Genomic DNA, 16697 nt, shown 5'->3' with positions numbered 1-16697 from the left:
AGGAGAGGGCATCGTCAACAGATTAAGGGGACTTGAGACCCATCAGTCAAGTGCAATGTGTAGCCCTTGTTTGGATTATGACTGGAAAAACGGAGAGAAACATACTAAGACATATCTGGAACGAAGGGCATTGGAACACAAGGGGTATTTGAAACAAGAGAATAAAAGTTACAGATTTTGTAAAAATATGCAACCATTTTATTGTGCTTATATTTTAAAAAAGAGGCTCTTTTGGGAAAAATGACTAGGGTTTACAGATAAAATATTCCACCAGCTTATACTGGAGAACATGAGCTCAATTGTGCCACCTGTTTCCCACCACCAAAATGAAGCTAATATAACGCATATCAGTGTGGTTTCAAAGACCAAATGAAACAATTTCTACTAAACTAGTCCAATACCCAACATACAATACTTAACAAAAGACAGCTCTTATTATCACTTCAAGCCAGGAAGATCAAAGATAGTCATGACAACCCCATAATGCACACAATTTTAATCTGTGCAGTGGATTCAGAGCAACACAGCTTCAAGCTGGGCTTCTGTCAAACTGCCCATCAAAGGATTGATCTGCCCCCAAAACTGTAAAAAAAAAAAAAAAAAAAAAAAGGACAAGAAAAGAAAAAGAAACAAACAAACCCGGAAATCTCCAAATATTCGTAAAAAAGAGGACTCCTCTTAGTCTAACACCTTTCAACAAGGAAGTCAGTATGTACTGCCTTTTCTCTAAAACATTCGTAAGCTACAAACTAGCGGCCCCTCCAGGAACATGGCCCAGTGGCCCTTCTGGCTATGCTAATCTGAATACCTAGGGTGCTAACTAGACAGCAGATTCATTCCAAGCTATGTGCAACAGTTTATTTGGAAAATTTTCTATCACTCAGAGATGGATTTTTTTTTTAAATAATGCTTTTGCATTTTCAGAGCAATGGCAAAGAAAGCGTGGATTCTGCTATTTTGGCGTTTAATTCCGGGGCATAACGACCCCTAGAGAGACGGTAACGTGACAAGGCCTGGGCCTCGAGTCTCTGCCTCTCTCTGCATCCGTTCTTAGAAGGATATTGTTGCTCCATTGATTTATTCCCATCAGGATCACAGGGCACATATTAGGGGGTCCAAACGCCCTCGGGGTGGGGTGAGGGCAGAACTGCAGAGGCTGCAGGTGCAGGAAAAGCAAGTCTGGAAGATGGAAGCATAGGTCGAGGCTGGCAAGCTGGGTGGGCAGGGGGTCTCGGACCAGGGGGCGAGCAAGGCCGGGACGAGTGTATGGGTTGGTGAGTCCAACGTGGCAAAGTTTACAGGGTCCCGGGCACAGAGTTCCAAGGACAGGAGGAACTGAAATCCAGGAGATGGAACTGGAGTCAAGCGGGGAGAAAACGGACTAGTTCAAGAAGCCGCAGCACCCAAAGAGCGGACGCCCTGGGCGCCTGCGGCTGCAGGGGAACGGGGAGCCCAGGCCCGCGCCGCTCCCGACCCCTGTCCTCACCAGTATGAGTGCTGCGGCCGCAAGCGCCACGCCGAGCACCGCCAGCTGCAGCAGGAGCGGAGCCATCCTCCATGCCGGGGCCGTCTCCGCCGCCCTCCCTATCCCGCAGCTCCACACACGCGGAAGTGCGCCCGCGCGGGCCCGCCTCCCGCCGCCAGAGAGGCCGCGGCGGCCGGGCGCCCTCCGCCCACAGCGCCCCCGCGCGGCCACGGCCGGCCGCGACCCGGGCAGGCGCCGACGGCGAGGACGCGCCGCGCGGCTGGGCCAGGCGCTGCATCCGCGGAGAGGCCGCAGACTGCAGGGCGAGCTGCGTTCGGTAAGTCAGGTGCACGAGACGTCCGCTTGAGTTTCAGCTCAACAACTAATAATTTTAACGGCCTTGAACTATGTAACTCGCATACGGTGCAGTCCACGCATTTAGAGGTATGGGTTCTATTACTATTTTAAAATTCAGGTTAAACAGATTTGGCCGTTTTAACCATGTGGAGTGCACAGTAGAGTGGTGTTGATTACCTTCGGAACTCTGTGCAACCATGTCTATAGCTAAAACTTGCCCTGTTCATCCCAGCTCCTACTGACAACTAAGGACATGCACTCCTACTAGAATGGTCAACCTTGTTTTCCCAATCTTCATTCAGATTTAGTTGGGTGGCCTGTACTGGACCTGGCAACCCTGCCTGGGAGGCAGGGCATGGTGGATTAACGCACACTGCTCCAGCTCCTGGGCTTGCACAGTGTAACCTGGAGAGCAGCACGCATTTCCGAGGTGCAGGAGCTGGCAGCCCCTCACCTGGGCCTCGCCTGAGATGGGGAAGAGACACGGGAGCTGCGCACGCACTGTGCAGCCCTTGGTATAAGCTGTTGTCTCTTAAACTGCTGGCGTTATTCTGAACCCTCAACCTTTCCTAAAGAACACCCTTTCACTTCTCTGATGCCAGATTCGTCAAAATACGTGCAAGGCAAGGAAACCTAGAGGCGCATCCGGCTCGGGAAGGCCAAGGCCAAGCGAGCACCACCACGATACCGCGCCGCCAAGCGCTCCTCCAGCGGCTGCGGGAAGGCCCCGGCGACCGCCGGGACGTGAGAGCTCTGCGCAGGCGCGCGTGCCGGTGGGCGGAGCGGCGCAGGCGCAGGCGCGCGCGCGGGGAAGATGGCGGCCGGGTTCAAGTGAGTGTCAGTGTCTGGCGGGCCCGAGTTGTGGACTCTGGCGCTTGGGGGTTTCCCCAACCCTTAGTTAAGATTTTTCTCGCCTGGAAGTCGACCCCGCCAAGGTCCCGTTTTTTTCCCCGCCAAAGCAGGCGACAGGCGGGAGGACCTGGAGGTGCCCCTGAGTGGAGACTGGGGATGTAGGGACTGGAGCGCGTGTGAGCCCGCGGTGCAGGGAACGCGCACCCGGGGGACAGTTCTGTAGCCCCGCAAAGATTGTTGCATCGAGCCCCCTGTGCCCGGTCCTCCGGGTCGCGTAGTGTGTTTCCGAGGGTTGTGCGTCCTTCAAAAGGTTTGACTTCAAGCCTTTTTTGGGTGCTATTCTGTTGAAGCCTATTGACTCTCCGAGTAAGATGTTTTCTAAGGTTTTTTTTTTTTTTTTTTTTCACTTGGGAGACATATGGATAGAGCTATCCATCCTCTGGTCCACTCCTCAGATGTCTGAAGCTGGGAGCTGGACAGTCCCCTCCAGGTTTCCCACGTGGGTGGCAGGAACCCAAGTACTTGAGCCAGCCCCTGGGTTCCAAAGGAAACAAATCATATTGAAGTTATTATAAACTCTTTAGGATATAAAATTAGCTTTCTTAAGTAGTAGGGCGTCCAGTAACTCCGGGAATTTCAGAGTAAAGATGAACCTCAACATGCACATGAAAGTAAAAAATCAGAACATTATCTCTGCTAAAGTTGTAGGTACTGCTGTTATTATAATGGTTTATTGCATGTTTGCAGTCATAACTGAACTCTATGCTAAAGTGTATGCTGAATTTCAGTTACAATAAATGAAGATGTGGCTTTTTTCATGATCACTAGGTTAAGAATCCCTGTCTCAGAGCAAAAGTGATTATTAAATGATTATTTTAACTCATAAATTAATCCTCTTTCAGACATGTCAAAGGACTCTGGATTCCAGTGCTCTGTTTGTTTAAGACAGTTAAAGGCAGCAATGGGGTGTGATTGCTACTGTAAGGGTATATACTTTTTATAATTACAAGGTTACTTCAAAAGGTTCATGGAAAATAAAAGAAAAATTTATTTTCATGCTCCAAATTTTGAAATCCATGTAGTTTTTCTAATACACACTTTTTTTAAAACTTTTTGAAGATTCCCCCATACTTGCAGGCAGCAACATGAACATCAAAATGCGCAAAAGAAACTTAGTTACAAGTTGTGGAGGTTTATGCTGTATCACATTTTAAAATTCTTTGCCAGTTAAGACTCATTAATTTACTTCAGTATTAACGTGTTTCAGAACTGTGGAACCTTTGGAGTATTACAGAAGATTTCTGGTGAGTAAAGGTGGTTATGTATGTGCTATTTTGATAATATATTATTACAGTATATATAATATGTAATATTCTTTTAAAGACATATTCCAAGTAATTTAAATTCATTTGCATTAATGGGGTTTAATGTGTCTCCCCTGGTGTGTGTAAAATACACATGACAATATAACATAATCTCTTATAAGTAAACTTTCTATTTAGAAAGAGAATTGTCGCCCTGATGGAAGAGAACTTGGTGAATTCAGAACCACAACCGTTAATATAGGTGAGGATGTGTTTTCCAGCTACAACTGTATGACATTTGCAAGTTTTAGCCTTCTGAACCACATACATGGTTTTTGAGCCAAATTTATCATATCCGAGGGATTTTTTTTTTTTTTTTGACAGGCAGAGTGGACAGTGAGAGAGAGAGACAGAGAGAAAGGTCTTCCTTTGCCGTTGGTTCACCCTCAAATGGCCACTGCGGCCAGTGCACCGTACTAATGCGAAGCCAGGAGCCAGGTGCTTCTCCTGGTCTCCCATGCGCGTGCAGGGCTCAAGGACTTGGGCCATCCTCCACTGCCTTCCCGGGCCACAGCAGAGAGCTGGCCTGGAAGAGGGGCAGCCGGGACTAGAACCCAGTGTGCCGGTGCCGCAGGTGGAGGATTAGCCTATTGAGCCGTGGCGCTGGCCAATGATTTTCTGTACTATTCAGACTGAAAAATTGATTCAAATTCAAGGATAGGTGAATAATTCTAAAAACATTAATTTAATTTGTTATACCATTTTAAAATCAGTTATTCAAACTTGGAATCAGTTTTTGCAAGCAACAGATACGTAGCAAGATAATTACACATGGCAAACATGAGACACAGAGTTTTAATACTTATTTAGGTAATTCTGTAACTTTTCCTTTTAGAGACTAATCATTCTGTTTACTTTTCAGGTTCAATTAGTACTGCAGATGGTTCTGCTTTAGTGAAGCTGGGAAATACTACAGTAATTTGTGGAATTAAAGCAGTAAGTTTAACATGTGTCCCATTGAGATTTGAGCTACCAAATTAGCTTCCTGTATTTATTAAATTGTAATATACACCTATACCTCTGTGATTAGGCATTCAGGTATGTTTTTTAGTATTTAGTTGCTCAAAAAGCTTTTACCAGTGAGTACTAGATCATATGACTCAAGTTTAATGACTCTTACGCAAATCTGTCAAATGTACTAAAATGAAGCAACTTTTTCAATCCTCATCCTTAATTTTAAATAATATATCAGTTAAGAAATTGAGGGAAGTGTTTGGTGATGCCTTTTAATAGTGAGTGATGGTATGTAATCTGCATAAATGTGTAGAAAATTGAAATTGCCTAAGATGAAAATTTTGAAATAATAACAGCTAGCATTGACTGAGTACCTTTTATGTTCCAGATTATTGTTTATACCCAGCCATTTGTTCTCTATGTCCTGTTTTACAGATGAGATTTAATACCTTGTCCAGGTACACTTCCTAGTCCTAAATAGGACTTAGACATAAATCTGACTCCAAAAATCTATGCTTTTTTGACTCACTACACCCTGGGTTTCTTGCCTAAACTGGGTTTGAGCACTTATTCCTTTATGCCAGGGATTTAACAACATCGTCATTTAATCCTCAATAACAGATCCTAGGAGTAGGCACTGATATTCTTCCCAGAGGTTAAATAGCCTTCCTAAAGTCTTCAAGTGATCTGTGTGGGTCTGACATTTGAACTCAGTGATTGCTGAGCTTTGTCTCTTGAGCAGTGCACTGTCTGCTATTAAATACAGATTCTTGGCCACTGAATGAGAAGAAGGGTAAGGCAGAAAGCCAGTTCATATTTTTGAAAAGATCCCCAGATAATCCTGATGAGAGCACTGTGGTGTAGTCCACTACAGTATACTGCCCTTTTTACCTTGCAGAGCTCTTGTTAAGGTCAGTATCACTGTCCTTAGAGTCTCTGACTCAATTCCCCAAGCATATTAGATACTCAGGATATGGAAGTTAATTAGTCAAGATGGTCTTAAGTAGAGCCTTCCATATTAATTGCTTAACTGTCTTCACAATTTTTTGTAGTCTCCTTCATTAAGAAACATTTGTTTGCCTCCTTAGGAATTTGCAGCACCACCAGCAGATGCCCCTGATAAAGGATATGTTGGTAAGTTAAATGATTCTCATTTTAAAGCAAATACTTTAGCACATTTAATGCATATAATTGTATTTATGTCCTGGTAGTTGAGTTGAAGAAGAAAATGATTCCTACCATTCAGAAACGTAGGAATGACGTATACTCTCCAGAAACTTTGTGTATAAGTTAAACTGTCATTGCACACTTTTCTGTTTCCATATATTCTTCATTTTACCTCACTGTGTAGTTTTTTCTTATGGACCATCTGTTCTTTATAATGAAGTCAGCTTTCCTTTTTGAGAATCAGAGAGCTCCTATCTACTGGTTCATGCCCTAAATGCCTGTAATTTAGGCTGGGACATGTCTGGGATGAAGTTGGGAGCAGGATCTCAATCCAGGTCTTCCACAGAGGTGGCAGGGACTCAGTTACCTGACATTACTACTGCCGCCCAGGGTCTGCATTTGCAGAAAGTTGGAGTTAGGAGCCAGAGCTTTATACGGAACCCAGGTACTTCAGGATGGGACATGTGCATCTTAATTGCTAGGCCAGTTACCTGCCCTAGAATCAACATTTTTAAAATGCAAAAGAACAGGTGAATATGAGCAGAGGGGCTATCTGGCTACAGATTGAGATGTTTTAAAAGAAATCAGGAAAACTTTTGTGTAGAATTGAAGCTTAACATAGATGCTAGAAAAAAGTCAATAAATGTACACTTTATCTAAGACTACAGTCTTGTAGTGATCAAAACAAGTACAATTATAATATTACAGTGCTTTCCATTTGGAAACTCTCCTTGGCTACAGTCCCTTTGCTGTGGGATTGATAATGCCTTTAATACTTGAGTAAACCAGAAGGTGAAATTTAGTTCATAGCTGCAGATGTTTCTTTCAGTTCCTAATGTGGATCTGCCGCCCCTGTGTTCGTCGAGATTTCGGTCTGGACCACCTGGAGAAGAGGCCCAGGTGGCCAGCCAGTTCATTGCAGATGTCATTGAAAAGTAAGACCTCATAAGATTTTACTGTTATTCATTGTGAGATAGTTTTTGACCTTTCATTTACTGTATACTCTTTGTCATTACATCAAGTTCACGGATAATTCAGAAAGAAGACTTATGCATTTCTCCTGGAAAGGTAAGAGGAATAGAAAAACCATGAATGTTTATTAATTCCTAACCGTTTTTGGTAGGGAAAAAATATCAGGGAAATTAAAAGAGTAAATCACAGTAACTTTAAATATGGATGGCTTATAGATACTAGAATTCTTCCCCACCCCCAAATCAATGTATTTAGAAAATCTGTTTGACTCTGTAATTATCTAAATAAATGTAAATCTTAAAGAAACAATGAGGTTAGCTAACTTATTGCCTGTTTGGAATTACCTTTTAAACTTAGGTGTTTTTCTCCTTTTAGAAAAACATTTTCTGTTCTTTTTAATTCATTTCTGATCATGCTAGCATGTATTAAGGTGAGTTCACTTGGTAAATCCCAAGTCTGTTTGATAACTTAGAACTAGGTTGACTAGAACTGAGAACTGACTTATTAAGCATTGTAAAGCCTAAATATTTCATGTATAGGGGATTTTCAGAAAGTTCATGGAAAATGCATGTTATAAAAAAAGGATTTCAGAATCTTTTGCCCCAATTTTTTTTTTTAAGATTTATTTATTTTATTTGAAAGGCAGAGTTAAAGAGAGATCTTCCATTTGCTGGTTCACTCCCTAAACGGCTGCAACCTCTGAAGCTGAACTGATTAGGGGCCTGGAGCTTCCTCCAGGTCTCCCACTTGGGTGCAGGGACCCAAGCACTTGGGCTATGCCCCATTGCTTTCTCAGGCATTAGCAGGAAGCTGGATTGGAAGTGGAGCAGCTGGGACTTGAACCAGCATCCATATTGGATGCTGGCGCCACAGACAGCAGCTTTACCCACCATGCCATGGCAGCAGTCCTGAAAATATAAACTTTTTTTGTTTTTTAAAGATTTATTTACTTACTTGAAAGTCAGAGTCACATAGAGAGGAGAGGCAGAGAGAGGTCTTCCATCTGCTGGGTCACTCCTCAACTGGCCACAACGGCCGGAGCTGTGCTGATCAGGAAGCCAGGAGCCTCGAGCCTCCTCCGGGTCTCCCATGCGGGTGCAGGGGCCCAAGGACATGGGCCATCTTCCACTGCTTTCCCAGGCCACAGCAGAGAGCTGGATCAAATTGGAGCAATTGGTCCTCAAACCGGTGCCCATATGGGATACCAGCGCTTCAGGCCAGGCACTGACCTGCTTTGCCACAGCGCCAGCCCTGAAAATATAAGCTCTTAATTCCATTTTCCGTGAACTTTTTTTTTTTTTTTTTTTTTTGACAGGCAGAGTTAGACAGTGAGAGAGAGAGACAGAGAGAAAGGTCTTCCTTCCATTGGTTCACCCCCCTCAAATGGCCACTATGGCCGGTGCGCCGATCCTAAGCCAGGAGCCAGGTGCTTCCTCCTGGTCTCCCATGCGGGTGCAGGGCCCAAGCACTTGGGTCATCCTCCACTGCCTTCCCAGGCCACAGCAGAGAGCTGGACTGGAAGAGGAATAACTGGGACAGAATCCAGCGCCCCAACTGGGACTAGAACCCGGGGTGCGGGCACTGCAGGCGGAGGATTAGCCAAGTGAGCTGTGGCACCAGCCTCCATGAACTTTTTAAAATACCCTCATAGTAAGGTGTCTGTGGGGAAAAAGTACATTTTGAGTTTCAGCTGGGGCTTTCAGAAACATTCTTTGATCTGTTAACCGAGCAACAAAACAAATTCCTTCATACATCTTTAGCTCCCTTGAGGAAGATACAGATGTCTATCACTTGACAGTTCAGTGGTTAGAAAACCAAACTTGGCCATTGACTTTTTACTTTATAGCGGTAAAACATGTTGTTAAAGTTTTTGAGCTTTAAAAGTTATCTTCCATATTTATCCAAGGATTCTGAGGTTGTTAAGTCTAAACCAACAGCATGTTTTACTCAGAAGGCTTTAATTTCTTTTTGTGTAAATTCTGTTTTAGCTTGCTTGGGTTCTATACTGTGATCTCATTTGCCTTGATTATGATGGAAACATTTTGGATGCCTGCACATTTGCTTTGTTAGCAGCTTTAAAAAATGGTAAGCAGCCTTTTATAAAAGGCTATTTTCCTAAAGGGTCAGAATGTTCTGTTTTGTGAAACTTCAGTGTCCACTGGCTCAATAAACTTTTTAAAGTTTTTTCTTAAGATAAGCCATCATTCATGTTTTTAAATTAATGAATATGGAGCTGGCATTGTGACAGGGTAGGTTAAGCCACTGCTTAAGACACTGGCATACCATATTGGAGTTCTCACTGCTCTGCTTCTGAACCAGCTCCCTGCCAGTGTTCCTGGGAAAATAGCAAATGATGGCCCAAGTATTTGGACCCTTGCCACCTATGGGAAGCTAGGATGGAGTTCCTGGCTTCAGCCTGGCTCAGACCTGGCTGTGGCAGCCATATGGGGAGTGAATTGGGATAAAAGATCTATACATCTCTCTGTTTTTGGTTCTACTCCCCAAATAAAATCTTTAAAAAATTAATGAATATATTACTGCTGTGACTTCCCAAATACACTGGGAAGTTCTATATTCTCTTAACTGAATGCCTTTTAGAGTCTTGCCACAACTGTCCCCATCTATTTGAGGTAGGACTGCAGTCGTTCCCCAAATAGCATTAATGTGGAGGGAGTTGTGACTACTCTCTAGGAGGTTTGGTGAAGATCTAAGTATTCTCTAAGTTCTTTTGTTGCCAACAAGGTGTAGAATGCATTCTATTGTTTTTACTCTAAGGCCATATAAATTACCTTAGTAAGGATCAGTAGACTCATTAGTTAGGATTTCAGTGGCTTGTATTTATCATTGCTTTGATGAAATGATAATACAAGGTATAAGTAGTAGTTAGCATGGTGGTATTACAGAGTAGCGGTTAAAGGACTCAAGTTTGAATCCTGACTCTACCAGTCTATGCTTTAGTTTCCTTGTTTGTAACAAAATGAAGATAATAGTACTTTTCTAAGAGTGTCAGTGATTAAATACATGAAATGCATAAAACAGTACCTGGCATATAGAAAATGACTAAAAGTTTTATCTACTAAAACTCATTTTGATTTCTTTAACTTTAAAAAGTTAAATAAGCACTAGGCAAGAATGTTAAATATTGTGAAAAACAATGTTTATATCTGCTTTATTTACCTTAATTGTTCTAAGATGCCTTTTTAAAAAGAATGTTTTGGATAAGTTAAACTGAAGACAAAAAAGTTAATAAACTGAAGAAATCATTTGTTGCTTAACACTACTCAGAGTGACTTTGTATTTGCCTTTCTCTAGTACAGTTACCTGAAGTTACTATTAATGAAGAAACTGCTTTAGCAGAAGTTAATTTAAAGAAAAAAAGTTACTTGAATATCAGAACTCACCCAGTTGCAACTTCCTTTGCTGTGTTTGATGAGTAAGTTAATCATATTTACTGAAAACTTTCTGTATTTGAAGTTAAGAAGATGGATTGTTACTCAGCTTTCTGATTCTTGAGGACATGCCTGTGGTTGACCATATGCCCTAGTTCACCCTGGATCTTTGAATTTATACCTGTTGTCCCTGCAGAGTTATTTCTAGTCAGTTCTTCCACTTTTCTAAACATCCTGATTATTAACTCTATGCTCACCTTGCTGTTCCTTGGTTTATATATATGAAATGTTAATTTTAAGTTCTTTCACTGAAGACTTTACCTGAATCTATTTTCAATATTTGCTAGAAAGTTTAATGTATTCACAAATTGAAGAGCAGAGTTTCTTACAAGTACTAAATTTGAAGTTGCTTTTCACTCTTCTGGTTTCTCATCAGTCCATTCTACCCCTAAGTTAAATTCAGGTGGTATACTTATTATTATTCTTAAAGAAATTTTTTCTATAAATTGGTAACTTTTTTTTTTTTTTTTTAAATAGCACTTTGCTTATAGTTGACCCTACCGGGGAGGAAGAACATCTGGCAACAGGAACCTTAACGGTCGTAATGGATGAGGAAGGCAAACTCTGTTGTCTTCACAAACCAGGCATGTTTCTACCACTCCAGTCTTAAACCTCTGTTGGTGAAAACTCAGTATGAGCTTTACATAAATGAGAGGGTCAAATGGAATGTAGGATGTCTTATTATTTACCTATAGTGAATTTACTCTAGCTTTGCTATTTTAAGTTCTTTACATTTTCATATTATTAGTGGTTCTTAACATGGCGTACATCAGAAGCCTTGGAAGTCTTATTAAAACTTAACGTGGGGGGGTTGGCATTTTGCCTAGCAGTTAAGACACTGGGTTCATCTAGCTCCAGTTGCTGATTCCAGCTTTTTGCTAATGCAGACCCTGGAGGAGAAACAATGAAGATTCAGTTGTTAGGTGACTGCCACCCGTGTGGGTGGTCTGGATTCAGGATTCAGCTCCTGGCTTGTCTGAGTGGGGGTGGGTGGTGGGTGTGCATGTACATGTGCACTAGTGAATGGAATCTCTATACCTCTCAAGTAAACAACAACAAAATACCCTAGAAATCTTCAGGCAGTGCCACTGGTTTACAATTTTTATACAACTTTTTTTGTTTTGTTTTTTTTAACTTGTTACAGCTTTTTTTTTTTTCAATGCTAATCTTAAAAGTGCTGATACAATCATTTTTCAGGTGGAAGTGGACTGACTGGTGCTAAACTTCAAGACTGTATGAGCCGAGCAGTTACAAGACATAAAGAAGTAAAAAAACTGATGGATGAAGTAATTAAGAGTATGAAACCCAAATAAATAGCCATGTTTTCAAAACAGATTTGTAAAAAATGTATTTGTTATACTGTGCACAATTTTTTATACTAAATAAATATCAAACTACAATCTTCTGAAAGATGTTTCTTGTATTTCTTAGGTTACTTCTATATATGTTATGTACAATGAAACAATTTTTGAAAAACAATGACTTAGGCAGACCAACCCTAATGTCAAACCATTTCCCTGTTTTTATTTAAAAATTATAGAGTTGTGCTTTTGTATAAAGTTTTTACATCTAGCAATGTAAAATACTGACAACATTAAAAAACCAAAAATGAAGTAGAAACTCAATCCTTTTGATTCAATGCTCTTTTGTGTTTAGAAAAAAGAAAAAAAAATAAGACTCAGAATTTTGGAGTGGTAGGCGTGCCTCTCTTCATTTTACTTTTTGACTGGCTGCCTGTATGCTGATGATGATGTAGCTGAGCTGTTTGTGCTGCTGCTGCTGCTGCCATAGCCATTTGATGCTGCAAGAATCGCAACTGCTGCAAAAAGGAGGGAAAGAAGTACCAAGTTATATTAACGCAGGCAGATGTGGACAGGTGCTTTTCCTGAGAGATGAAAACAACAAAACTGGAAGGGAGAAAGCACCGAGATAACAAAAAGGGACTATACCACACTGAGACAACACACAAACAGCACCAGTGGCACAGTAGCCTGCTGAGGGCTTTCAAAGTGATTCTTTGCAAACGTCAAAATTATTTCTGGTACTTTGCCCTGCCAATCTATATATTGCAGTAACTCAGCAACTTCAGTTACCATTTTGTTGTATAATGATAGTTTATAGCAATGTAAAACCAACCTGAATATTAAGATAGTCAACTATAATATGCTGACTTTCCTTCCTAAAAATAATGGTACACATCTTCTACATAGACAAATATGACATTTACTAATAGGAACACTTTTTCTGCAGTACAATTAGAAAGTTGACAATTGGCACTTAAAACTGTCTATTTCAAAATACACTGTAAACTAGAAAAATACGTTAATGTGCCACCAGACTTAAAAATTTTGAAATTATAAGGATATTGCTTAAATGTACAAAATATATTCAGTGCTCCAAGCTGACTGGCTAAAATGTCAGATTTATATAAAATTTTCTATGTTATTTACCAATTATTTGAGTCTTAAAAGACAGTAAAATAAAACTGAACCAAGATATTTGAGGTACTTTTGGAGCTGAGTATCTTTAAAAGTATAATCAGAGTGAAGTTGCTGGATTACTTGTATTTGTTGCTGCTGCTGTTGAAAGGCAGAGGAGAGCTGGAATCTCTGCTGAGGAAGGCTTTGCTCAGGTCTGTTCTCGGCAGAGCCAAGCTGAGACAACACTACAGAGAGGAGAAGGGGAAAGCAGGCCAGTCAAAAAGTTTGAAGGCTATCAGGGTTAGAAAAGGACAACACAGAAAATGAAATAGAAAAGTTAGCAGTATGATTAATCTTAAGTATCAAACCACAGACATTTCAGAGTACATTTAGTATAGTCTCCTGTTAGTTGAGGGAACCACTGATGACGGTACTTTCTGGACATGGAAAGGGAAGGGAAGGGAATGCTTGTGTGCCAAAGCACTGTATCCCTCCCTTGCACCTCCGTGAAATTTCATAGTGACATTGTTTTTTTTAAGACTTCTAGTACAATGAAAAATGAGGAACATTAATTTAAAAATATTACCAATGAAGTAGGAAAAGGGGGATGGAAGAAATCCATACTATCAAAATGAAAAATTTTAATAGACATGCTTTTTTAAACAAGATTGTAATGGATATCAAGCTAATAAAGGCAGCTGAGACTGCATTATTTTTCAAGCTGAGTGGGACCATAGTAAGTTCAACCTTACTGTCTGAATGAGGAAGTTTGGGGCCTACGTGGCATAGGAACAGTCTCTGTTCTGTCCACCAAATTATACTACAGCTACCTCAGGAAATTATAACTTGTGTGGTAAAGATAAAAAGTTACAAATTTCCATTTGGAAAATCACTGGCTCTAAATTAGAATTTTATGTTAGGATTACATATTTCCAAGGTAAAGACCTTGATTAGTCTATCCTAAAGGACTTGGAAATTCAGGCAATGGGGGTTGTATATGAATAGGAGTCTAAAGGCATCACTAGAAGCCCCATGGTGATAACTCAAAATGTTGACCACATGTTCATTCACTGAATCAGCTCTACCACAGCTTTCCAATGCATGTGGCTTGGTGATTTTAATTAAATAATGAAGTTAGAGTTACTGTTTTCAATAGACAAAATAATACTCATTAAAGGTGAATGTTGGTTCACTACTTAATGCTGGAAGTGGTGAGTAGTAGTCATTTAATCTCATTTTTGTACAAAGGATAAAAGTGGCTTATAGAAGTTATGTAACGAACCGTTAAGATTTATGTCAAACAACTAGAACCCACCAGAATGAGACAAAAGATTATGCAACCTAGGAAAATGCAATCTCAGCAGCCCAGGAAAACTGGAGTTATGACCAATGGAAACACTGAAAACAACTTTGACAGCTTCCTAGTGATTTGGATAGCTATAAAATTTTGCCAGTAAACTGCCATCATAAGGAAAGCACACTGTCATTAAAATATAAGTCAAAGCTCAATTTTCATATTAGTAAAAAGCTCAGCCATAAGTGAATAAATTTAATACTCCACATATTAAATACAACTTTAATTTTTCCTGATTACTGCTTCCAAAGGAAGAAAAGTGGTGAGATTCCAAATTGATTAGAAACTTTAAGTAAATTCAGCATATGAAGTTATGAAGATACCTACCAGCTGCCTGTGACTGCATAAAATTTCCTACTCCAGTAAGGTTAATAACAGCAGCTTGCTGAGCAGATAAGGCCTGTTCTTGACTGGTTGAACCCTGTTCAGAACCCTGAATAAAAACAAAATGAAAAACAATTTTGAGCTGGTGAAAACTGTAGTGTATTTTTTCTGTATAAGAAAAACTATTTCTTTATTAGGTCTTGTAAAATGCTAACAAGAAAAAGGTTTCAAAGGTAGTTAGAATTAGCAAGAACTGAAAGAAAATTTTATTTTTTAGAATGGGAGTTTTTTTTATTGTTTGAGGTTGTATTAATAACAATATCCTACAACTTATAAAGATTTATTAAAGCAATTTGTTAAACCTTTTGCAACATAGTACTGGAACTTATATCCAGCAGAATAAGTCAAGGAAATAAAATTAAAAGCATACAGATTGTAAAGGAAAAATGAAAAATGTCTTTATTTGCAAATATCTTTACTGTCCATATACAAAATCTCAAGAAATCTATATAAAAGCTCCTAAAGTTAATGAGTTCATTAGAATTGCCAAATATATTATGAATATGCAAAAATAAATACTAATAACATGTGGAATCCAAAATTAAAAATTGTATTTAAAATTACTAGGAAAAAAAAATTAGGTATAACTCTAACAAAACATGTACAGCATAGGTATGCCAAAACTACAAAATGTTGTTTAGGACACTTATTCTAGGTAACAGCAAAGGATATCTTTTGCAGAGCAACTGTTTTTAATTTTGATGAAATCCAAGTTAACAGTTTATTTTCTTTAAAGACTGTGCTTCAGGTGATGTCTAAAGAACTCAAACAGCGTTAAGCCCCAAAGATTGTCTCATGTGCTTTTAATAGTTTTATAGTTTTTTCTATTTTAAATCTATGGCTCATTTTCAATTCATTTTTTATGATGTGTGTGGCTTAGATCCAACATTGCTTGTTTTGACTATGACTATCCAATTGCTCCAGCAATTGTTGATTTTGGCCTAGAGACATACCATATTCATGGACTAGATTACTCACATCAAGATGATTAATAGGTTTAACACAATTCCTTTAATAATTCCAGCAAGGTTTTTTGTACATGTATACACAAGATAATTCCAAAATTTTTATAAATAGGTAAAGGATCTAAACAAACTACAATTTTGAAAAAGAAGAATAAAGTGAGAGAAATCCCTCTGCCTAATTTTAAGGCTTTTCACGTGGTTTAAAGTGATCAAGATGGAGTGGTATTGGCTGAGGGATAGACATCCAATCAATAGAACAGAGAATCAAGAAATAGACCAATGCAAATATAGCCAACTGACTTTTGAAAAAGGTCCAAGGATAATTCAAGGACAGTTTTTCCACAGTGCTAGAGGAATTGCATACAGCAAACTTAAAAGAACTGAAAATGTCTCTGGACTATAATGGATTTAAAATAGAAATCAAAGATATCTGGAAAAACTTGCAATAAAACACACATCTAAATAACCCAGCTGAGAATTCATGAAACATCAGAAAACTTTTATGGAATGAAAGTGAAGGCACAATATATTAAGATTTGTGAAAAGCAAGCTTAAGCAATACTGAGAAGGAAATACATAATGTTAAATATTTATTTTAGAAAAGAGAGAACCCAGAAACTTCCACTTTAAGAAACTAGAATATCATTATCTAAGGAATGCTCTAGAAAAAATAAAACTTGAATCTATACATTAATAGGGCCCAGAATAAGACAAGAAAGAAAAATTAATTCATATCTTTAGGCCTCTCAGGAAAATGATTAATAAAAGAGCAAGATAATTAGACTGGCATCACATTTCTTAAAAAAATACAAAGTAAATTAATATTAGGCAGCATTGTCAATAAATTCAAAGAAAGAGACCTAAAACTATATAACTCATAGAAGAAAACCTAGGGAAAACCTTTATGACATTGGATTTGCCAATGATTTCTTCAATATGACCCCAAAAACACAGGTGATGAAAATAAAAAGATAAAATGGATTATATCAAAGTT

The 16697-nt window shown here is 39.5% G+C and overlaps 3 protein-coding genes across 25 annotated transcripts in view; 1 reads left to right on the top strand and 2 right to left on the bottom strand.

Moving 5' to 3' along the window:
* Positions 1–1613, bottom strand: part of ALG5 (ALG5 dolichyl-phosphate beta-glucosyltransferase) — a 50196-nt gene extending 48583 nt beyond the window's left edge. For all 11 annotated transcript variants that reach the window (XM_089303700.1, XM_089303703.1, XM_089303705.1 and 8 more), the window contains exon 1: positions 1487–1613. Coding sequence is in view for 6 of the 11 variants with exons in the window: in XM_089303697.1 (XP_089159823.1) it covers positions 1487–1552 (66 nt within the window). In the remaining 5 variants the exon portion in view is untranslated. The remainder of the gene's footprint in view (positions 1–1486) is intronic.
* Positions 1558–11990, top strand: EXOSC8 (exosome component 8). Of its 13 annotated transcripts, none has more exons than XR_016212933.1 (12): positions 1558–1802; positions 2425–2653; positions 3942–3978; positions 4177–4240; positions 4901–4974; positions 6081–6126; positions 6976–7094; positions 7182–7227; positions 9120–9216; positions 10444–10564; positions 11058–11164; positions 11778–11990. XR_016212933.1 is itself a non-coding variant. In XM_002720605.6 (12 exons), exons 2-12 carry the CDS (start codon positions 2637–2639, stop codon positions 11891–11893), a joined length of 831 nt encoding a protein of 276 aa, XP_002720651.1. In that variant the 5' UTR covers positions 1701–1802; positions 2425–2636; the 3' UTR covers positions 11894–11990. The 13 variants fall into 13 exon arrangements, 6 of the variants coding, with proteins under 6 accessions (XP_089159820.1, XP_089159819.1, XP_002720651.1 ...); XM_002720605.6 differs by having other exon boundaries at positions 1701–1802; positions 6989–7094; XM_089303695.1 differs by having other exon boundaries at positions 1757–1909; positions 6989–7094.
* An 89-nt stretch (positions 11991–12079) lies between these two features.
* SUPT20H (SPT20 homolog, SAGA complex component) overlaps positions 12080–16697 on the bottom strand; it is a 43964-nt gene continuing 39346 nt past the window's right edge. Inside the window, exons 24-26 of the mRNA XM_008273562.5 lie at positions 14682–14787; positions 13142–13245; positions 12080–12399 (exon numbers count right to left, since the gene is read on the bottom strand). Coding sequence (XP_008271784.3) covers positions 12259–12399; positions 13142–13245; positions 14682–14787 — 351 coding nt within the window. The 3' untranslated portion in view covers positions 12080–12258. The remainder of the gene's footprint in view (positions 12400–13141; positions 13246–14681; positions 14788–16697) is intronic.

This window comes from Oryctolagus cuniculus, chromosome 9 (genome assembly GCF_051225735.1).
Source record: "Oryctolagus cuniculus isolate XC-2025 breed Fujian yellow rabbit chromosome 9, ASM5122573v1, whole genome shotgun sequence".
In the NCBI taxonomy this organism is placed as follows: Eukaryota; Metazoa; Chordata; class Mammalia; order Lagomorpha; family Leporidae; genus Oryctolagus; species Oryctolagus cuniculus.
Note: the sequence above shows the minus strand (reverse complement) of the source record. Positions and strands in the feature narration are given on the sequence as shown.

Bases quoted from the DNA above. Each gene is read 5' to 3' on its own strand.
- EXOSC8 (XM_089303693.1), top strand. From the start codon at position 1,558: ATGCCGGGGCCGTCTCCGCCGCCCTCCCTATCCCGCAGCTCCACACAC. The intron at 9,217-10,443 runs GTAAGCAGCCTT...GCCTTTCTCTAG, and splicing joins GTTAGCAGCTTTAAAAAATG to TACAGTTACCTGAAGTTACT. The intron at 11,165-11,777 runs GCATGTTTCTAC...ATCATTTTTCAG, and splicing joins CTGTTGTCTTCACAAACCAG to GTGGAAGTGGACTGACTGGT.